This window comes from Salvelinus sp. IW2-2015, linkage group LG14 (genome assembly GCF_002910315.2).
Source record: "Salvelinus sp. IW2-2015 linkage group LG14, ASM291031v2, whole genome shotgun sequence".
Taxonomy (NCBI): domain Eukaryota; kingdom Metazoa; phylum Chordata; class Actinopteri; order Salmoniformes; family Salmonidae; genus Salvelinus; species Salvelinus sp. IW2-2015.
Window position 1 is genome coordinate 30,804,072 of NC_036854.1, and position 23,877 is coordinate 30,827,948.

The 23,877-nt window shown below is 44.1% G+C and overlaps 1 protein-coding gene across 1 annotated transcript; it reads left to right on the forward strand.

Moving 5' to 3' along the window:
* The first annotated feature begins 121 nt into the window (after nt 1-121).
* Nucleotides 122-20,702, forward strand: tmprss7 (transmembrane serine protease 7). The gene is made up of 18 exons (XM_023999570.1): nt 122-415; nt 13,123-13,348; nt 13,469-13,599; nt 13,748-13,815; nt 13,907-14,097; nt 14,644-14,679; nt 14,807-15,035; nt 15,149-15,273; nt 15,354-15,466; nt 15,551-15,657; nt 16,058-16,194; nt 16,578-16,685; nt 16,801-16,908; nt 18,335-18,451; nt 19,143-19,335; nt 19,603-19,871; nt 19,954-20,090; nt 20,266-20,702. The coding sequence occupies exons 1-18, from the start codon at nt 350-352 to the stop codon at nt 20,431-20,433; spliced, it is 2,529 nt and encodes an 842-aa protein (XP_023855338.1). The 5' UTR covers nt 122-349; the 3' UTR covers nt 20,434-20,702.
* The last annotated feature ends 3,175 nt before the right edge of the window (nt 20,703-23,877 follow it).

Consider the following 23,877-nt stretch of genomic DNA (forward strand, 5'->3'; position numbering starts at 1 on the left):
CCCTAACCTTAAATTAAGACCAAAAAGCAAATGTTTGTTAACATACTTTTTTTACGATATAACCTATGTAGACTTTGTGGCTGTGGTAACTAGTGAAACCCTGAAGGAGCCCCAGCTAGTCGCTGCTTCCTCACCTGTGCGGTCGGATCTGGTTACATTCAACTGGCGGCTCAGGGTAGATAGCGAGACGCCCCACAGCAGCACGGTTTAACCAGTACACAGGGGTGCTGCTTTTTCCATCTTTATATTTGACATTTTAGAGTGGAACAGTAGAAATGACCGATCTCACTCAGAAGCGAACAATCGGATGATATGAGAGGCGCGAAGTAATGTCCCTGTGGCCGGTGTCATGGGGACAGAGCGCGAGCTGACGAGCGGAGATGACAGAGATGGCAATGCCGGAGACAGTGCCAGTGTAAGTATAGCATATTCTTGGAATATTATTACATGCTGTTGGTGAATGGGAATAATTAGAATTTTTAACAACCAAAACAAGTCACGAGTAAAATTAATTGTGTTGTCATATCACCCGAGAAGCCGATGCGTTGGAATGATTACGCACTTTTCGTCTCCATAAAATTAGCTTTAAGTACCTTAATAGAAAACGTAGGTTTTAGGCCATTCACTAAAATAAAAACGTTTACAGTGTGTGACTGACTCGTATAAAGGAGTCGTGGGGGGGTAGAACCCAGAAAGATATGTGACCACTTGGGTACAGCGACACCGTTCTTCTGAGGACACCCAAACCAGTGTCCACAGTAAAGCCCAAGAGCCTTTGCTGTAGCCCTGCTTGGGACCTTTAGCCTATATTGACTATTGGTTGAGACTCAGGGCCCGTTATGTCAGGGTGGGAAATTGGAAATGTGAATTGGGCCAAGTTGGAGGTAGTAATGCATTTAGGTTATAGTTTATTGAGTGGCATGAATACACCACACCAAAAGCTTGCTTTTATGGCTATTTTCAAAAAAATGTCCAGCAATTATGTGTAGTAATGATTTATCTTCAATACTTGGACAATTGATTTAATTATTAAATCTATGCAAATCAATTATATGAATTGATAGTTCAGTCCTTTATTTTAACCATGTATTCAAGCTAATCAAATCAAAGTTTGGCGCTGTCCGGCTAAAACCAGGAAGGGTGCTCCAACCGTTTAAAATAACCCTCATCCAGATCTGTTACATACTATTCATACTCATCACTTATTATTATTATTACAAATAGTAGATTATCACTTCTCACAATGGTGCTCGTTTAGTAAAGGTAGATCAAAGCTGAGTCAATGTCTTGCAAGATCACACAACGATGAATTCGTATTTTATATAACAGAACCGAATGGCATAGCAGGCCTATAACACTACTGTTACACCAAAAACACCTCCTTTCTAATGAGATTTTAAGATGGTTCGCTGAAGATGAATAGTCCAAAAATACAGAATGCGCCAAAACTCAGAGCCACTATGCAGGATATATGGTTTAATTGAAACAAAATACAAGAAAGGCTAATAGTTTGTTAACATCATCCGCTCTAATTGTCTCACGAAACAGTAACTCAGGAAGATGGAAATGCTGATTCACATGAAACTGATTGAGATCAATCAAAAGATTMGCATGGAGATGCAGTTTTACCGGTAAAACGTGAATAATTAGCATTCACAATTGCCAGTGATAATGGCCTATTTTGACATTAGGTATGCCTATCTTGGTGTTTGAGGGTATTAAAAATATAACATTTTCTTGAGGCAATATGTGTGGGCGTAGGCAGACGTTGCAATTAGAGGATGCATTTTATGCAGATTTTATAACAGGGCTCTCCCTCCTTAAAATAATTGGGGTTGGAGTGGACCCCTACGGGATGGTAGCGCTCCAGGAACAGCATTGGAGAGACATGATAGGCTATTCGATAGACTACATCTGTCCATACAAACTTTGAGGGAATGGTGACGTCATTTACATATTTTTGTTTGCGCTACACCACTGCAAGTAAGATCTATGGTCGGTCTGTAGACAGGGGTGTCTGTATGCTGCATGTGTTCCCCGCTGGCTTCATCAATCTGAGAAGCCAAACTGCAACCATCCCGTGCTCATTATGAACAGGGTTTTAGCCTTCTTCTCCATTTACATTGTGTCATAGCCTACACTTGGATTTGCCTACACTGTAATTCATTAAACTGGATCATTTCACCGCACCAGCATTGCAATCCAATGCATGCATGATTTATGTAATAAACGGCGATATATTGCCGGGCTGTAAAACATGTTTGGGCTGTGCTACAGAAGGCTATATCGGTCCACTAATACAGGACTGAAGGCCCAGTGTTCTATTTTTGTGAGGAAAAAAWATATATATATTTTTAATTATTAATATACTTTTTTTAAATTCAGATTTTTCAGGGAGTGCTGCAGCACTCCTACTTCCCGCGGCTATGGTCGTTTCCATGTTCGTCTCCATGGAGAGAATCTATACCCCCAATTATCTCATGGTGGATTAAGTTCCACGCACAGGATGGGATGACGCCACATGAATAATGCAGAGCAAGAGCGTTTTGGAGCTGATGGGGTTACTTGGCACCTCGCCAAGACATTAAAACAGAACACATACGGTACCTCATACAACCTGTTACATGTGGGTTTTCCATGTGATCCAGCCTAGGGATGGACCGACATTTACATATTGGGTACCTGGAGGAAAATAGGGAAGGGTCATGCTTTTTCAATTTCAGTCAAGGGGAGGCTTTAGTCTTTTTAAAATCTAGTCCAGGGAAGGGTCATGCAATTTGTAATTGATTGAATGTCTATATGTCTCAGTGTTTTAGTATTAGTTGCTTATTAGACTATACATCGATGGGTGCCTGATGCCGCACCTCTTCTCTGACTCTCCGCACAATGTCAAGTGCGCCTATAGGCTATTTAGTGTGGCCTCAATCAAATGATCCAAAGCCTATAGGCTATGAAGTGCATGCTCGGAGAAGCACAGAGCAAAGTTATATTTCTAAGAGAGCTGCTGGGATGGTGTAAATAAAACTAGGCTGCATTACACACTGCAATGGATATTCCAACCCTGAGCCTTGGTCTGCTCTGCTCTTGCTGATCAAAAACTGTTTTGTGTGCTGCCTAACCAATGGCTGTGCCGTGTAGGCTTACAGGGTAACCAATGGCTGTGCCGTGTAGGCTTACAGGGTAACCAATGGCTGTGCCGTGTAGGACTTTACAGGGTAACCATGGCTGTGCCGTGTAGGTTACAGGGTAACCAATGGCTGTGCCGTGTAGGCTTACAGGGTAACCATGGCTGTGCCGTGTAGGGCTTTACAGGGTAACCAATGGCTGTGCCGTGTAGGCTTACAGGGTAACCAATGGCTGTGCGGTTAGGCTTACAGGGTAACCAATGGCTGTGCCGTGTAGGCTTACAGGGTAACCAATGGCTGTGCCGTGTAGGCTTACAGGGTAACCAATGGCTGTGCTGTGTAGGCTTACAGGGGCAGTTCAGGAGGAGATTAAAAGGCTTCTTCTAAATGTATTTTTGATTACGTCTAGTCGTAGCATGCGGACTAGCTTTGCTACTCCTATAATTGATTTTATTCTAAACAATATGCTTCTTGCCTGTGATGTAGGCCTATTTATCAGAGTTATTGACCTCACAATAAACCAGATTTGAGTCATTTACTTTGTGTTGCTGAAACCTGAAGCAGCAGCTGTGGCACAATCAATCAGAAATGGACAGCGTGTGGTGCTGAAAGTAGTCAAATTCGAGTAGATATAATTTAAACTGTCTTCATTTTAATTACACTTTACTAACAACAAGAGGGCTTTGTGTTGCAGCCTATTTCTTTATTAAAAACATATGGGGTAGGCCTACCTGTGACAGATTAAATTAGGCTATAGGCTGCTATAGCCATAGATTTGTAGGTTACCAACATAATTAGAGCAGTAAAAATAAATGTTTCGTCATACCCGTGGTATACGGTCTGATATATTACGGCTGCCAGCCAATCAGCATTCAGGGCTCTAACCACCAAGTTTATAAAAAGTGATCTATAACAGCCCTTTGGTCCGCAATGTTTTATGCTAGAAACAAGCTGGAAAATACCTGAAAAGACGTGATTCCGATGCATATGGGGATGTCATGGTTTAGTTTCTTTAACATTCAGAGAATTAGCGCATTTTTATTAGGATCCCCATTAGCTAACGCCGTAACGTTAGCTAATCTTCCTGGGGTCCAACACCAGTTTAGTAAGACATTACAAACAATTACAAATGAAGACCTTACAAACATTTACCAAATAGACAATACAGACAATTAAATTACCTGACAGGAAGCACATTTAACATTCAGTGGATGCTTTCTATTTCCTGTCCAGTCATATGATCTATCGCATTAGATGTCTTTGTAACGGCAGTCTAGCTCTTCCTCCTCCGACGAGGAGAGGCGAGAAGGATCGGAGGACCAATGTACAGCGTGGTAAGTTTCCATGATTTAATGAACATGAAATCAATATACAATTACAAAATAACAAAACAAACTAACCGTCACAGTCCCGTGTGGCACAAACACTGACACAGGAAACAACCACCCACAAAATCCCAACACAAAACAAGCCACCTATATATGATTCTCAATCAGGGACAACGATTGACAGCTGCCTCTGATTGAGAACCATATTAGGCTGAACACAGAAACAGACAAACTAGACACACAACATAGAATGCCCACCCGGCTCACGTCCTGACCAACACTAAACAGCCAACACATAAGCACTATGGTCAGGCGCTGACAGTCTTACATTTTTTCTTGAAGGTGGATTTAGTTTTGCCTTAGAAATATGCATTGGTTTAGAGTTCCATTCAGCTATGGCTCTATATAAAACTGTAGATTTAAGTCGATTTGTCCTTGGCTTGGGTTGTCTTAGATGCCCTGAACTTACCTGTCTGGTTTGGTGGTTATGCATGTTGCTTTATGTACTAACTGGCCTGATACTGTGTGTTTAAAAAAAATCTATAACATTCCTAAAGAAAATCAGAAGACTGGATAGTAATTTGTTACAATGTGAAGCCATGAGAGATTCTGATGCATTCATTTGGATAGAGCAATGAAGAGCTAGCAGCCCTGTTTTGAGTGATTTCTTTGCTGATTTCTTTTTCTTTGACCATATAAATGGACAGTAATTTAAGTGGGATAGGACCAGGGATTGAATCACCTGATTCAGTGTGCTAGATGTGACGTACAGTACTTTGACATTGTCTTGTAACAGAATTTCCTTACCATCTTAATAACAATATTATCTACACTACCGCGTTAAAAGTTTTAGAACACCTACTCTTTCAACCTACTCTTCCACCACCCACATATGCGATGACATCACCTGGTTCAATGATGTTTCTAGAGACAATATCTCTCTCATCATCACTCAATACCTAGGTTTACCTCCACTGTATTACATCCTACCATACCTTTGTCTGTACATTATTCTTTAAACTATTTTATCGCCCCAGAAACTTCCTTTTACTCTCTGCTCTAGTAGCTCTAGGCGACCATTCTCATAGCTTTTAGCCGTACCCTTATCCTACTCCTCCTCTGTTCCTCTGGTGGTAGAGGTGAATCCAGGCCCTGCAGTACCTGGCTCCACTCCTATTCCCCAGGGCTCTCTTTTTGATGACTTCTGTAACCGTAATAGCCTTGGCTTCATGCATGTTAACATTAGAAGCCTCCTCCCTAAGTTTGTTTTGTTCACTGCTTTAGCACACTCTGCCAACCCGGATGTTTAGCCGTGTCTGAATCCCTGGCTTAGAAAGACCACCAAAAATTCAGACATTTTCATCCCCAATGACAAGATTTTCAGACAAGATAGAACGGCCAAAGGGGCGGTGTTGCAATCTACTGCAAAGACTGCCTGCAGAGTTCTGTATACTATCCAGGTCTTGTTCCCAAACAATTTGAACTTCTACTTTTAAAAATCCACCTCTCTAAAAAACAAGTCTCTCACCGTTGCCGCCTGCTATAGACCACCCTCTGCCCCCAGCTGTGCTCTGGACACTATATGTGAACTGATTGCCCCCATCTATCTTCAGAGCTCGTGCTGCTAGGCGACCTAAATTTGAACATGCTCAACACCCCAGCCACCCTACAATCTAAGCTTGATGCCCTCAATCTCACAACAATTATCAATGACCTACCAGGTACCACCCAATTCCGTAAACACGGGTACCCTCATAGATATCATCCTAACAAACTTGCCCTCCAAATACACCTCTGCTGTTTTCAACCAAGATCTCAGCGATCACTGCCTCATTGCCTGCATCCGTAATGGGTCAGCGGTCAAACGACCTCCACTCATCACTGTCAAACGCTCCCTGAAACACTTCAGCGAGCAGGCCTTTCTAATCGACCTGGCCGGGGTATCCTGGAAGGTATTGATCTCATCCCGTCAGTAGAGGATGCCTGGTCATTTTTTTAAAATTCCTTCCTCACCATCTTGAATAAGCATGCCCCATTCAAAGAATTTAGAACCAGGAACAGATATAGCCCTTGGTTCTCTCCTGACCTGACTGCCTTAACCAACAGAAAAACATCCTATGGCGTTCTGCATTAGCATCGAACAGCCCCGTGATATGCAATTTTCAGGGAAGCCAGAAACCAATATACACAGGCAGTTAGAACAGCCAAGGCTAGCTTTTTCAAGCAGAAATTTGCTTCCTGCAACACAAATTCAAAAAGTTCTGGGACACCGTAAAGTCCATGGAGAATAAGAACACCTCCTTCCAGCTTCCAACCGCTCTGAAGATAGGAAACACTGTCACCACCGACAAATCCACTATTATATGAATTTCAATAAGCATTTTTCTACGGCTGGCCATGCTTTCCACCTGGCTACCCCTCCCGGACAACAGCACTGCCCTCCCCTCTGCTACTCGCCCAAGCTTCCCATTCTCTTTTCTCCCAAATACAGTCAGCTGATGTTCTAAATGAGCTGCAAAATCTGGACCCTTACAAATCAGCCGGGCTAAGATAATCTGGACCTTTCTTCTAAAACTATCTGCTGAAATTGTTGCCACCCCTATTACTAGCCTCTTCAACCTCTCTTTCGTGTCGTCTGAGATCCCCAAAGATTGGAAAGCAGCTGGTTATACCCCTCTTCAAAGGGGGGACACCCTTGACCCTAACTGCTACAGACCTTAATCTATCCTACCCTGCCTTTCTAAGGTCTTCGAAAGCCAAGTCAACAAACAGATTACCGACCATTTCGAATCCCACCACACCTTCTCCGCTATGCAATCTGGTTTCAAAGCTGGTCATGGGTGCACCTCGCCACGCTCAAGGTCATAAACGATATCGTAACGCCATCGATAGGAAACAATACTGTGCAGCCGTATTCATTGACCTGGCCAAGGCTTTTGACTCTGTCAATCACCACATCCTCATTGGCAGACTCGACAGCCTTGTTTCTCTAATGATTGCCTCGCCTGGTTCACCAACTACTTCTCTGATCGAGTTCAGTGTGTCAAATCGGAGGGTCTGTTGTCCGGGGCCTCTGGCAGTCTCTATGGGGGTGCCACAGGGTTCAATTCTTGGACCGACTCTCTTCTCTGTTTACATCATGATGTCGCTCTTGCTGCTGGTGATTCTCTGATCCACCTCTACGCAGACGACACTATTCTGTATACTTCTGGCCTTCTTTTGACACTGTGTTAACAACCCTCCAGCGAGTTCATGCCATACAACTCTCCTTCCGTGGCCTCCAACTGCTCTTAAATACAAGTAAAACCAATGCATGCTCTTCAACCGATCGCTGCCTGCTCCTGCCCGCCTGTCCAACATCACTACTTTGGACGGCTCTGACTTAGAATATGTGGAAACTACTACCTAGGTGTCTGGTTAGACTGTAAACTCTCCTCTCCAGACTCACATCAAACATCTCCAATCCAAAGTCAAATCTAGAATTGGCTTCCTATTCCGCAACACAAGCATCCTTTACTCATGCTGCCAACATACCCTTGTAAAACTGACCATCCTACCAATCCTCGACTTCGGTGATGTCATTTACAAAATAGCCTCCAAACCCTACTCAATAAATTGGATGCAGTCTATCACAGTGCCATCCGTTTTGTCACCAAAGCCCCATATACTACCCACCACTGCGACCTGTACACTCTCGTTGGCTGGCCCTCGCTTCATACTCGTCGCCAAACCCACTGGTTCCAGGTCATCTACAAGACCCTGCTAGGTAAAGTCCCCCCTTATCTCAGCTCGCTGGTCACCATAGCAGCACCTACCTGTAGCACGCGCTCCAGCAGGTATTATTCTCTCTAGTCACCCCCAAACCAATTCTTCCTTTGGACGCCTCTCCTTCCAGTTTTCTGCTGCCAATGACTGGAACGAACTACAAAAATCTCTGAAACTGGAAACACCCTATCTCCCTCACTGCTTTAAGCACCAGCTGTCAGAGCAGCTCATAGATTACTGCACCTGTACATAACCCATCTACAATTTAGCCCAAACAACTACCTCTTACTACTGTATTTATTTATTTAATTTATTTTGCTCCTTTGCACCCCATTATTTCTGTCTCTACTTTGCACTTTTTCCACTGCAAACAACCATGTCCAGTGTTTTTTAGTTTTTATTTTACTTGCTGTGTTGTACTCACTTCGCCTCCATGGCCTTTTATATTTTTATTTATTTATACATATATTGTTTTGCCTTCACCTCCTTATCTCACCTCACTTGCTCACATTGTATATAGACTTATTTTTTTCACTGTATTATTGACTATATGTTTGTTTTACTCCATGTGTAACTATGTGTTGTTGTGTGTTGTCGACTGCTTTGCGTTATCTTGGCCAGGTCGCAATTGTAAATGAGAACGTGTTCTCAATTTGCCTACCTGGTTAAATAAAGGTTAAATAAAATAAAATAAAAAATAAAATAAAAATTACATTCTGATGCTGCGCTATACATTGTAGAGTCATGAGCATACATTACCACTCTTGCTTTGTTCAATACTGCAGGTAAATCATTAGTAAAGAGAGTAGAGAAGTTGGCCTAGGCAGCTTCCTTGAGGAACACCACAGTGTATATATTTACTGTTTGAAAAGCTACCATTAAGGAACACTTTTTGCCTTTTCCTGGATAGATAGCTTTCCATCCAGGATAGAGCTTCAGACGTAAAACCATAACATTTGAGTTTACCTAGTAACAGTTCATGATCATTTACATCAAAAGAAGCACTGAAATCTAGCAACAGTGCACCAACTAACTTCCTGCCATCCATGCTCTTTAACCAATCTTCTCCAATTTGTGTAAAGGCCGTATTCATAGAATGCCCTTCTTTGTATGCATGCTGGAAATCCGTTATCAGACCATTATATGAGAAATAATCCTTGATTTGTACTGATACAATTTTTTCCAATAATTTACTTAACACAGGCAGCAAGCTTATAGGACAACTATTAGAACCAATGATTGCAGATTTTTTTATCCTTAGGTAGTGGAATAACCTTTGACTCTTTCCAGACTTCTGGGCACACCCCATATATCAAGCACTTATTAAAAATATGAGAGATTGGGGTAGATATGTGGGGTTGAGGCTGAGGTTGGATGAGGCTGAGCTACAACCTTCTATAGCCGAGGAGACAAAAAATGAACTTTGCCTGGGACTGTACAATACATGTTTTAACCCAGACAGCTTTTAGGGAGACACTTGTGACCTGTCGTTGGGTTAAGCCACAGAAGAATAGCCAGCAGTTAAAACTTAAATGTTTCTGTGTCGGTAGGCCTACGCTGTCTAGGGTGGAAAAGTAGGCCTAACTTTTGGAAGTACTATGCTCAGATTCCTAATAATATCTCAGATTTAATTATTTGCAAACAGGGACAGTTTCATTGCAAACAAGACWCACTGATTTGGCATTGGAGAAATATGATAAGAAAGGCACGTAGGCCTATTTCTGTTCATTCTGCAATTTCGGTAATTTGTGTGGTATTAAAAAATATTCCGTTAATATGTAAAATTACATAGAATTGCATGAAATATTTATAAAATGATTTTTTTTCTCTGACCTGCAAATACGATCATAGATTCACTCAATGTTTTTACTATAAAGGTCTTTCCACCCCTACTCTTGTCCATGGTGGTCTGCGAACCAACAACCTTCTGGCCTGCAGCCCTGTGTGCTATCAACATTCCTGCGTTGCCATATAATGCTTACAGGATGAAGAACAGTTTCTAAAACTGCATATCTAAAGCTCTGGTCTGTACAAGAATTGAGGGTAAACGGTAGACATGTTCTCTGCTATCGACTTTATGTTTTAATTATTATTTGGGGTTATAGGATAGGGTCACTTTTTAGTTTTAAGCGTTCATGGAGGGTTTAGGTAAAATATATTTAGCTGAAGGGAGGGCCATTCATTTTTGAGAGGGAAGATTTTCTCAATGTAACTGTCACGTTCTGACCATAGTTCTTGTGTGTTTTGCTTGTTTTAGTGTTGGTCAGGACGTGAGCTGGGTGGGCATTCTATGTTGTGTGTCTAGTTTGTCTGTTTCTATGTTTGGCCTAATATGGTTCCCAATCAGAGGCAGGTGTTTTGTGTTGTCTCTGATTGGGAATCATATTTAGGTGACTTGTTTTGTGTTGGGGATTGTGGGTGGTTGTTTCCTGTCTTTGTGTTCGTTTCACCAGAGAGGACTGTTTCGGTTTGCCATTTTTGTTATTTGTAAGTGTTCACGTTTTCGTCTCGTCTATTAAAACATGTTGAACACGAGCTACGCTGCGTCTTGGTCCGATCCCTGCTACACCTCCTCTTCAGACGAAGAGGAGGAAGGCTGCCGTTACAGTAACCCTTATTATAAATAACGTTCACTCCCCTGCTACTTTCAATAGTCGACTCCAGTTTTCCCTACACCGCCGTTAAGCACGAGTAAAAATGGAAATGGGTCTGAACATTGGCCATTTGACCAGTCCTTCCTTCCCCACCGTACCCATCGGTTTCTGACCCTCCAGTCCCCAAGAACAGTACTAGTCACAGTTCCTGTTTAGTACGCCTTCCTTGAGAAAAAAAGGTCATATCTATTTGATCGCCAAGTGTCAGGATGACTTAATTGGAGCCATGCCAATTTAATTTAAATATCTGTGTTGTATCGTATCATCAACAGAGCGCAGACTGTTTAATATATGCAGTATGTACGTACAGTTGAAGTCAGAAGTTTACATACACCTTAGCCAAATGCATTTAAACTCAGTTTTTCACAATTCCTGACAATTAATCCTAGTAAAAATTCCCTATTTTAGGTCAGTTAGGATCACCACTTTATTTTAAGAATGTGTAATGTCAGAATAATAGTAGAGAGAGTGATTTATTTCAGCTTTTATTTCTTTCATCACATTCCCAGTGGTCAGAAGTTTACATAAACTCAATTAGTATTTGGTAGCATTGCCTTTCAATTGTTTAACATGGGTCAAATGTTTCGGGTAGCCTTCCACAAGCTTCCCACAATAAGTTGGGTGAATTTTGGCCCATTCCTCCTGACAGAGCTGGTGTAACTGAGTCAGGTTGTAGGCCTCATTGCTCGCACACGCTTTTTCAGTTCTGCCCACACATTTTCTATAGGATTGAGGTCAGGGCTTTGTGATGGCCACTCCAATAATTTGACTTTGTTGTCCTTAAGTTATTTTGCCACAACTTTGGAAGTATGCTTGGGGTCATTGTCCATTTGGAAGACCCATTTGCGACCAAGCTTTAACTTCCTGACGTCTTGAGATGTTGCTTCAATATATCCACATAATTTTCCTTCCTTGTGATGCCATCTATTTTGTGCACCAGTCCCTCCTGCAGCAAAGCACCCCCACAACATGATACTGCCACCCCCATGCTTCACGGTTGGGATGGTGTTCTTCGGCTTGCAAGTCTCCCCCTTTTTCCTCAAAACATAACGATGGTCATTATGGCCAAACAGTTCTATTTTTGTTTCATCAGACTAGAGGACATTTCTCCAAAAAGTACGATTTTTGTCCCCATGTGCAGTTGCAAACCGTAGTCTGGCTTTTTTATGGCGGTTTTGGAGCAGTGGCATCTTCCTTGCTGAGCAGCCTTTTTGGTTATGTCAATATAGGACTCGGTTTACTATGGAAATAGATACTTTTGTACCTGTTTCCTCCAGCATCTTCACAAGGTCCTTTGCTGTTGATCTAGGGGATTGATTTGCACTTTTCCACCAAAGTACGTTCATCTCTAAGAGACAGAACGCGTCTCCTTCCTGACGGTATGACGGCCTGCGTGGTCCCATGGTGTTTATCTTGCGTACTATTGTTTGTACAAAATGAATGTGGTACCTTCAGGCGTTTGGAAATTGCTCCCAAGGATGAACCAGACTTGTGGAGGTTTACAATGTTTTTCTGAGGTCTTGGCTGATTTCTTTTGATTTTCCATGATGTCAAGCAAAGAGGCACTGAGCTTGAAGGTAGGCCTTTGAAATACATCCACAGGTACACATCCAATTGACTCAAATTATGTCAATTAGTCTATCAGAAACTTCTAAAGCCATGACATAATTTTCTGGAATTTTCCAAGTTGTTTAAAGGGCACAGTCACCTTAGTGTATGTAAACTTCTGACCCACTGGAATTGTGATACAGTGAATTATAAGTGAAATCATCTGTCTGTAAACAATTGTTGGGAAAATGACTTGTGTCATGCACAAAGTAGATGTCCTAACCGACTTGCCAAAACTATAGTTTGTTAACAAGAAATTTGTGGAGTGGTTGAAAAACAAGTTTTAATGACTCCAACCTAAGTGTATGTAAACTTCCGACATCAACTGTATGTACACCGTTGCTTATCAACCACAGATATCATGGCAACAAACGGTGCCATGATATCTGCAAATAAAGTGCCACTGTAACTGTAATTAAACACCATTTGTTACCATGATATCTGTGGTTGATAAGCAACAGTGTACATACATATTGCGTATATTAAACAGTCTGCACTCTGTTGATGATACGATTGAGAGTGTTGGTAACTTACAGTATACTGGCCCACAAAGACAGTGGAACTTTATGCTCTATTTGTTCTGGTGTCTTGTAGCATGGGGAGATGCTGCTACATGTTGCTGATGTGCTGTATGATCTCCAGGTTAAGGATGTGACTGTGGAGGTGGCCACGGTAGACCACACCCTCCAGAGGCTGTGTACGAGGTACAACGGCCGCAGCAGGGCCAGACGTATGTCACGCATCAGGACCCAGCTGCCCAGGAAGAGCTGGGCTCCTCTGTGGAACCTCCAGAACCTGACCATCCTCATCACCGTGGTTGTGTTTGTGGTCGTCGTCATCGTGTGGTCACTGCTCTGGGTCTTCATATGTGAGTTAACTTACATGGAGACTTAAACGCAATGTCTTTCTCACATGTACACATTTTTACAAACGTTTTAGTTATCTAAATCTTCTTGAATAGTTCATTACATTGTATATTTATTCCCAGTTCGCAGGGAGAGCAACAGCGGAGTGTATTTTGCCGGAATGTTCCGTGTTGCCAACGTAGATTTCATCCCCGAATACCGCCAGGCAGAGTCCCATGAGTTTGTTTCCATGGCAAACAAGATACAGCACGTGGTGAGTGTGAGACTGTTTTCAGCAGTGGTCAAATACACTGAGCAAACACACACCCTAAGCTTGGAGCTTTATATCGATATCTATATCTATAGCGTAGAAATAAAAGTCCTTCATTATGTTCATGGTTACTAATAGTATCCCCCCACAGGTGAGCAGTGTGTACAGAATGTCCTCAGTGTCCAAACTCTACAAACTCACCGCCATATCAGACCTCAGGTACACTGTGAATCAGTCAGTGATTGGTTGAATAAGATGGTATAGTGCTTGTTTGGAACAAACCACTGTACACACATACATCTCCTCACAGTGATAACAAGGGTGGTCTGCTGGTGCATTTCTGGATGGTGTTTGTGGTGCCAAGACTGAAGACCCCAGCCGTGTGTGAGGAGTGTGTAGGAGCTATCCTCAGAGACTCAGTTCTCACCAGCCTGAAGAACAGGTCCTCTGTAGGGTACCTACTGGGCCTGCCCGTAGACATAGATTCCATACTTGTTAATGGTGAGTGTGTGTGTGTGTGTGTCTGTGGGGTGTGTGTGTGTGTGTGTGTGTCTGTGGGGTGTGTGTGTGTGTGTGTGTGTTGTTGGGGGTGTGTCTGTGGGGTGTGTGTGTAGGTTTGTGGGATGTTTGTGTGTGTGTGTCTGTGGGGTGTGTGTGTGTATATGTCTGTGGGGTGTGTGTGTGTGTGTGTGTGGGGTGTGTGTGTGTGGGGTGTGTGTGTAGGGTTGTGGTGTGTGTGTGTGTGTAGGTTTGTGTGGGGTGTGTGTGTGTCTGTGGGGTGTGTGTGTGTGTGTGTGTGTGTGTGTGTGTGTGTAGGGTGTGTGTGGAGGGTTTGTGGGTGGGGTGTGTGGGGGGGGTTTGTGGGGGGTGTGTGTGTGGGGTGTGTGTGTGTGTGTGTGGGGTGTGTGTGTGTGTGTGTGTGTTTGGGGTGTGTGTGTGTAGGTTTGTGTGGGGTGTGTGTCTGTGGGGTATGTGTCTGTGGAGTGTGTGTGTAGGTTTGTGTGATCTCTATATATCCTTTGTTGATGTTCTTTTTGTTCTCCTCAGCTGCTCTACGATCAGATTATACATCAATTGCAGCAGGTGAGTTAACTCAATTCATCTGTTAGTTTTATTGCCACATTATGTTCAGTATCTTCCTACTTACTAGCATGGCTGTGGTAGAGTAAGACTACAAGCCAAAGCCCTTGTCTCTCTCTCTGTGCTACAGGCTCTCAGTGTGTGGACAAGCTGTATGCCAGCCTGCCAGGCGCCAGTGTTCCCCTAAACGTCTACTCGTCATGGGGAGGTCTGAGCTGCTACGTCAAGCTGACGTCTACCCCGGGCTCTCTGATCCGCCTCACCATTACCTCCCTGCACATTGAGCCCAGCGACTGTGTCAGCGACGCCCTCACCGTGTACGACGCCCTGCTGCCCATGAGGGGGCGTACTCTCTACAGGTGAGTCAGTGTGACTGTGGATGGATGGATCTACGGATGAAGGTGAATAGACAGACAGACTGACAGAACCCCCGACCGACCGAACAGTCTCTAACACTGCCCATACCCTGCAGGGTGTGTGAGCACGTGTCCCAGTCCCTGTCTCTGGTCTCCACGTCCAACGTCATGCTGCTGTCCCTCAGGATGACCCAGGGCAACAAGCACTTCAGAGGACACTTCCAGGCCATCGCTGAGGAACGTAAGACAGATTCTCTCACAATAATACTATACTACTGACAGACTGATATTTTATCTCGTTGCTGTGTGTCTCCCTACCAGAGCGTGTGACTTCCGTAAAGATTCAGGCAGAGCCAGATTTCTCCGGTCAGATCACCAGTCCCTTCTACCCCAGCCTGCTGCCCCCTCAGTGCTCCTGCATATGGAGGTTTCAGGTATTTAAGTCTATTTGGCTCACATTCACCCCACTGACGAATATTGATGAAATGTCAACAGACGTCATGTGTTGTTGTCCGCAGACCCCCCATATTTCTCTGGGAGTGGCACTGAAGTTCCAGAACTATGTGCTGAAGCTGAAGGACATAGCGGCCTGTGAGCACGGCTGGTGGAAGGTCAAGGAGATCATGTAAGAGTGTGTGACTGTCTGTTTTAACCTAAAATCTAAATCAAATCAAACTTTATTTGTCACATGCGCCGAGTACAACAGATGTTGACCTTACCGTGAAATGCTTACTTACAAGCCCTTAACCAACAATGCAGTTCAAGAAAGAGTTAAGAAAATATTTACCAAATAAACTAAAGTAAAGAATTATAAAACGTAACATAATTAAATAACAATAACAAGGCTGTGTACAGGGGGTACCGAGTCAACGTCCAGGGGTACAGGATAGTCGAGATAATTTGTACATGTAGGTAGGGGTAAAATGACTATGTGTATGTTGTGTTCCATATCCAGATCCGATGGACAGATTGATTTCCAGATTGGTTTGTTATTTGATTGATTGATTGTGTGCTGGTGTCCATAGATACTGTGGAAGCTACATAGGCCACACCACAGTGTTCCGTATCCCTGACCCCACCGCTGAGGTGGAGTTCCGCAGCAGCTCCCGGAGCTCTGACCAACCCTTCCAGGCCGAATCTAGTAGCTTCAACATCAGCCAACGTAACAACTTCATGAGGACCTTTTCCTCTGTCTTGCTTCCTTCTCTCACTACTTCCTTACCCATCACCTTCACTGAATCTGCATCTTGTTAATGTATGTATTCATTTTAATTTCACTACCATAGTCCTGAGACAGTAGAGGAACCACACTGCTCACTCACCTCTCTCCTACTATACCCCCTGTTCCCATGTTCCCTCACCCCTATCTCCATGTTCCCTGTCTCCATGTTCCCTCACCCCTGTCTCCATGTTCCCTCACCACTGTCTCCATGTTCCCTCACCCCTGTCTCCCTGTTCCCTCACCCCTGTCTCCCCCTTCCCTCTCCGCTGTCTCCCCCTTCCCTCTCTGCTGTCTTCCTCTTCCCTCACCCCTGTCTCCCCCAGCTTGTGCAGAGGGCCATTTCCTGTGCTCCACAGGGCTGTGTGTGGAGAAGACCCGACGCTGTGACGGCCTGGACGACTGTCAGGACGAGAGTGATGAGGTCTTCTGCGGTATGTAAACAGGAATTAACAACAGCATCATACATGCTAGAACTTCAGTATTGACATCATCAAAATTGTTGTTAAGAACTGATATATTCCTTTAAATTGATATTTTCCTGTTCAGCAAGGCCTAGTAAGAACTGTGGAGGCTCCAGTCCTCTTCACCCACTGTACATGTGCAACGGAGAGAGAGACTGCAATGACGGCAGGGACGAAACCAACTGCACTCTGGGTAGAAAGGAATCCTATCCTGTTTTTATATATGTGTACACTATATATACAAAAGTATGTGGACATCCCTTCAAATTAGTGCATTTGGATATTTCTGCCACACCCGTTGCTGACAGGTGTATAAAATTGAGCACACGGCCATAAAAGTTTCATAGACAAACATTGGCAGTAGAATGGCCTTACTAAAGAGCTCAGTGACTTTCAACTTGGCACTGTCATAGAATGCCACCTTTCCAACAAGTCAATTTGTCAAATTTCTGCTCTGCTAGAGCTTCTCCGGTCAACTGTAAATTCTGTTATTGTGAAGTGGAAACGTCTAGGAGCAACAATGGATTAGTTGCAAAGTGGTAGGCCACACAAGCTCACAAAACAGTCCTCGTTTGCAACACTCTACCGAGTTCCAAACTGCCTCTGGAAGCAACGTCAGCACAAGAACTGTTCGTCGGGAGCTTCATGAAGTGGGTTTCCATGGTCGAGTAGCCTCACACAAGCCGAAGATCACCATTGGCAATGCCAAGCGTTGGCTGGAGTGGTGTTAAGCTCGCCAACATTGGACTATGGAGCAGTGGAAAGACGTTCTCTGGAGTGATGAATCATATTTCAGCATCTGGCAGTCCGACAGACGAATCTGGGTTTGGCGGATGCCAGGAGAATGCTACCTGCCTGAATGTATAGTGCCAACTGTAAAGATTGGTGGAGGAGGAATAATGGTCTGGGGCTGTTTTTCATAGTTCGGGCTAGGTCCCTTAGTTCCAGTGAAGGGAAATCTTAACGCTACAGCATACAATGACATTCTAGACGATTCTGTGCTTCCAACTTTGTGGCAAGGTAGGTAGCCAGTGGTTAGAGCGTTGGGCCAGTAACCAAAAGGTTGCTGGATCGAATCTCCGAGATGTACAACTGACTAGGTATCCCCCTTTCCCCTTTCCCAACAGTTTGGTGAAGACCCTTTCCTGTTTCAGCGTAACAATGCCCCCGTGCACAAAGTGAGGACCTCAACCCCATCGAACACCTTTGGGATGAATTGGAACGCCGACTGCGAGCCAGGACTATTCGCCCAACATCAGTGTCCCCGACCTCAGGAATGCTCATGGTTAAATGGAATTAAGTCCACGCAGAAATMTTCCAACATCTAGTGGAAAGCCTTCCCAGAAGAGTGGAGGCTGTTATAGCAGCAAAAGGGGGACCAACTCCATTTAATTCCCATGATTTTGGAATGAGATGTTTGACGAGCAGGTGTTCACATACTTTTGGTCATGTATTGTATGAGAAAAAAAGAAGAAACCGGCACACTGCTCTTGCTAGTATCACTGCTCTTTAATACGCTTTACGGTCATGTAATGTATGTCTCTGTCCATATGTGTGTGTACCACTAATCTGCCATTGTGGATGAGTATACTGAGTGTGTGTTCCCTGGTGCTGTACAGAGACGAGCTGCTCTGACATCAGGTACAGGTGTAACAGTGGGTCCTGCATCCTGAAGAAGAACGCCAGGTGTGATGGAGTCACCGACTGCCCAGACCATAGTGACGAGAGGGACTGTGGTGAGTCCTCAACCGGAACGCAACCACAACTCAACCACAACATAACCATTCATTTGGTTCATCTCAACTACATCGTGAACATATTCCATATATGGCAACTAAACCTCAATATAAAAACACACAAACAAATTATCCAACCTTGAGTCTAAACCACTTTAATCACTACCATTTATCTACAGTATTTTTACTATGCTGCAGTTATTTAGTGGGGTACTGTAGTACTGTAGCTGCTTCCCTGTAGCTCTGTTCTGCCCCCACTGTAATGGTTCTCGGTGTTTACTGGTAATATGCTGTGATGTAATTGCTCTCTGTGTTTACTGGTAATATGCTGTGATTGTAATGGCTCTCTGTGTTTACTGGTAATATGCTGTGATTGGAGCGGCCTAGGCCTTGATCACACACACACACCTCATAGAGCTATCGTTTTTAATAAGGCTGCGGCAGACCTGTCTGTCACAGAAGTGACTCAGCACACATGTACAGTACTTTACACACACACACCAACATACATTTATATACACACACAGACAGAGATATTCATACAAACACAAAAAAACACATCATGTACACATGTGAACATGCATGTACACCACACACACACACACACACACACACACACACACACACACACACACACACACACACACACACACACACACACACAAAGTTTTATTAACGATCTGCATCACAGCCTGTGGCCGGTCCTCTACTGCGAAGAAAGTAGACTCGGCCTCGGGTCTTCGGGTGGTCGGTGGAATCAATGCCCTGGAGGGGGAGTGGCCATGGCAGGTCAGCTTGCACTTCTCTGGCTACATGTACTGTGGAGCCTCTGTCCTCTCTTCTGTTTGGCTCATCTCAGCAGCACACTGCTTCAGCAGGGACAGGTGTGTATGCAGTCTACAGACTGACTGACCACATTATGATCATGTTATAACTACTGTAGTGAATAGAAGTAGACCAGGTACACACTGATACCAGACTGATACCAGATTCACCCCAGCCCAACATCATCATCCACATGCAACTTTTCTCTGGCAATGACAGTAATGCAATGACAGTAGCTTTTCACTTCATTGAATAAAGTTTATTTACATTATCCCTGTTCAGCCATAACCTTTGACCTTTAACCACTTCCTCTTGACGCTCCCTAGGCTGTCAGACCCGCGCCAGTGGAGTGCCCATCTGGGTATGCTGTACCAGGGTAGTGCCAGGCACGTGGCAGAGATCCAGCGCATCGTTGTGCACGAGTACTACAACAGGCTGACCTTTGACTATGACATCGCCCTGCTGCAGCTGAGGAACCCCTGGCCTCCCTCCCTCAGCTTCCTCATCCAGCCCGTGTGTCTGCCGGCCACCTCACAGACCCTCACACATGCACACCGCTGCTGGGTCACAGGATGGGGGTACCGCTCTGAGGAGGGTGAGAGACAGAACCATGGATATACAGAGTTTGGTGTACAAGACTCTCACATACAGATCATGTTCCCCTACTCTTTCCTCAGATAAGACCCTTCCCACAGCATTACAGAAGGCGGAGGTTTCTGTCCTGGATCAGAGTGAGTGTAAGAGGAGGTACGGCCCCGTCTCGCCCCGCATGCTGTGTGCCGGAGTCCCCTCTGGACAGCGGGACGCCTGCAGGGTGAGTGGCCCACAACCACCCTCAGACTTAGTGTGCTCCTATTCCCCTATGCCCTTTACATTAAGTGTGCCATTTAGCCCTCTTTCTTAGTATGTCCTTATCGTCTATTGCCCTTATCCCCTTTACCCATAGGCCCTAATCCTTACCCTTACTGTGCCCTTTTGGCCCTCCCCAGGGGGACTCAGGGGGTCCTCTGTCGTGCTGGGCCCCAGGCTCAGAGGGGCGATGGTTCCTCACAGGAATCGTGAGTTGGGGGGCGGGGTGCGGCAGACCCAACCTACCAGGCGTCTACACCCGTGTCAACAAGTTCACCACCTGGATCCAGAGCCACATCGTCACCTGAGTCAATTACAACACCCTTTATTTTATAGTCCTATTCAACTGGTAGTTACTGCAAAATTACAATGTGTACTTTCTGGTGTCTACTTCAATGAATCCCATATAAAATGTAATTACTATCTATACCATCTATATCATCTTCGAAAATACCAGGTAATGAGTGGACAGTATGTAAAGCTGTTACGGGAATGAAGATCAGGAGAGATTAACACATGTTAGCACTGGTCCCCTTAAGCCAGTCAACCCTAACCACAAACATACAGTGTAAGAAAATAGATACAGTGGGGAGAACAAGTATTTGATACACTGCCGATTTTGCAGGTTTTCCTACTTACAAAGCATGTAGAGGTCTGTAATTTTTATCATAGGTACACTTCAACTGTGAGAGACGGAATCTAAAACAAAAATCCAGAAAATCACATTGTATGATTTTTAAGTAATTAATTTGCATTTTATTGCATGACATAAGTATTTGATCACCTACCAACCAGTAAGATCCAGCTCTCCAAGACCTGTTAGTTTTTCTTTAAGAAGCCCTTTCCTGTTCTCACACCAATTACCTGTATTCACTCAGTCCGGTTTTGAATCTCGTTACCTGTATAAAAGACACCTGTTCACACGTTCACGTCAACAGACCCACACTCTCCAAATGTCCAAAGACAGAGAGCTGTGGTAGGACCATCAGGGATAAATTGGTAGACGCTGCACAAGGCTGGGACGCACGCTACAGGACAATAGGCACGTCACGCTTCAGGATGCAGAAGGCAACAACTTGTTTTTGGCAACCCCTGCAATTAATTCAGAACAAATGGAAGAAAGTTTCAAGTGACGCTGTCCAATCATCGCCTACGGACGTGGGCTGCCACATGCAGATATCACGCTGCTGGGCATACAATGTCATCACTTATGAAGGAAGAGTGAGAGTCCAGAATCAGCCAGAACTACAGCGCAGACTGGTCAATGACCTGAATGAGAGCTGGGACCACAGTCTCAAAGAAAACCATTAGTAACACACTACGCCGTCATGGGATTAAAATCTGCTGGCACGCAAGGTCCCCTGCTTAGCCAGTGCATGTCCAGGCCTGTCTGAAGTTTGCCAATGACCATCTGGGATGATCCAGCGGAGGAATGGGAGAAGGTCATGTGGTCTGATGAGACAAAAATAGAGCTTTTTGGTCTAACTCCACTCGCCGTGTTTGGAGAAGAAGAAGTATGAGTACAACCCAAAGAACCCATCCCAACCGTGAAGCAATGAGGTGGAAACATCATTCTTTGGGGCTGCTTTTCTGCAAAGGGGACAGGACGACTGCACCGTATTGAGGGGAGGATGGATGGGGCCATGTATCGCGAGATCTTGGCCAACAACCTCTTCCCTCAGTAAGAAGCATTGAAGATGGGTCGTGGCTGGGTCTTCCAGCATGACAACGACCCTGAAACACACACGCCAGGGCAACTAAGGAGTGGCTCCGTAAGAAGCATCTCAAGGTCCTGGAGTGGTCTAGCCAGTCTCCAGACCTGAACCCATAGAAAATCTTTGGAGGGAGCTGAAAGTCCGTAATTGCCAGCACAGCCCGAACCTGAAGGATCTGGAGAAGATCTGTAGGGAGGAGTGGGCCAAAATCCCTGCTGCAGTGTGTGTGCAACTAGTCAAGAACTACAGGAAACGTATGATCTCTGTATTGCAAACAAGGTTTCTCTACCAAAATATTAAGTTCTGCTTTTCTGATGTATCAAAATACTTATGTCATGCAATAAAATGCAAATTAATTACTTAAAAATCATACAATGTGATTTTCTGGATTTTTGTTTTAGTTCCGTCTCTCATAGTTGAAGTGTACCTATGATAAAAATTACAGACCTCTACATGCTTTGTAAGTAGGAAAACCTGCAAAATCGGCAGTGTATCAAATACTTGTTCTCCCCACTGTATATGTTTGGTTGACCCAAAGGTTGCGTTACTTAGTTGGGTTGTTTTCTTTAAAAACTGCTGGGTTAACTGCTGGCCAATAAGATCTAGCTGAAAGCCACACCCCTAATAAGCCACACCTCCTGAAAATAGCCAAAAAAATACCCAGCTGCTAAATCAACCCAGCATGAGAGTAAAAAATACCCAATTGATGGTTAAATTAACCCATGTTTGAGTAATCCCAACAACTCAACTTGTTGGGTTATTCACGCGACCCAGCTGTCTGGGTCAAAGTAACCCAGCGTGTGTTCCGTCCAATATTTACCCAGCGCTTGGTTACCAAATGATCCAAATTGGGTTGTTTTTAACCTAGACTTTTTTAGAGCGTAGACCTAAACCATATGGCCATATAGTCTCCATATCTCTCTGTCTCTGTATGTCTAGCTCTACACTGGTTCTAGCCTAGGCAGCCTGCACTATTGTTTAGGTACTATGTGCATTCCTGGTAATACACTTGAGTCCCCCGTGGAACTGCTCGTATGTAAAGCATCCTCCATTCAGGCTGTGAAGGCGTTATTTTCCTCCTTAACTAACTTTAATGATGAGAAGGCAGAAAAAAACTGGGGAAATATGCATACTTTCGTCATGGAACAATTTTCCACCACTTTCCACCATTTTTGCATTTTCTGACAATTTAGGATGTTGCACATCCATGGCTGAAACAGCTGCCTGGGCTACACTGGCTCAGCTATATGCTGTACTCTATGTAACAGTAACTGATATGTTGTTGGGTCATCACTTTCAACAATAAATATTCTGCTTCTCGGAGACTAAATTTCCCCCTTAAAATGTCGAGTAGGCTATTTGTAATTTATTAGGCTACAACTTTGTAACTCATAAATCCTTATAGAGGTACTAAGGGACAGTTCAAAATGTACTGGGGTGGGGGGGCTGGTCCAGGGGAGGGTTGTCTAACTTACTTTTTGGTTTTGAGGAGGGATGTGTGATTTATTTTTATTCCTTCCTGTTTATAAACAAAAGCTCAAACAGGAAGTACCAGTGATGCACAGAAGTGGTCGAACGAAGCAGACGCGAGGCTAAAAGACTGCTTTGCTAGTACAGACTGGGATATGTTCCGGGATTCATTAGATAACATTGAGGAGTTTACCACAACAGTCACAGGCTTCATCAATAAGTGCATAGACGATGTCGTCCCCACAGTGACTATAAGAACATATAGAATGACACGGACATGGACGCACACAAGAAGTTCCGCTACAAACATGCAAAAGGACAGTATAGGAGGAAGGTGGAATCCTATTACACCTGCTACGACACTCATTGTATATGCCAGGGCTTGCAGACGATAACAGATTACAAAGGAAGCCCAGCCATGAGTTGCCCAGCGATAAAGAACTCCCAAACGAGCTAAATGTCTTTTATTCTCGCTTTGAGGAATATAGCACATTCACAGACATTTACAATCTCTCCTTGTCCCAGTCTGTAATCCCAACATGTTTCAAGCTGACCACCATTGTCCCT

Coding starts and splice junctions, on each gene's coding strand:
- tmprss7 (XM_023999570.1), top strand. CDS start 350: ATGGGGACAGAGCGCGAGCTGACGAGCGGAGATGACAGAGATGGCAAT. Junction 14,098..14,643: donor AGATTCCATACTTGTTAATG/GTGAGTGTGTGT, acceptor TGTTCTCCTCAG/CTGCTCTACGATCAGATTAT. Junction 15,274..15,353: donor CCAGGCCATCGCTGAGGAAC/GTAAGACAGATT, acceptor TCTCCCTACCAG/AGCGTGTGACTTCCGTAAAG.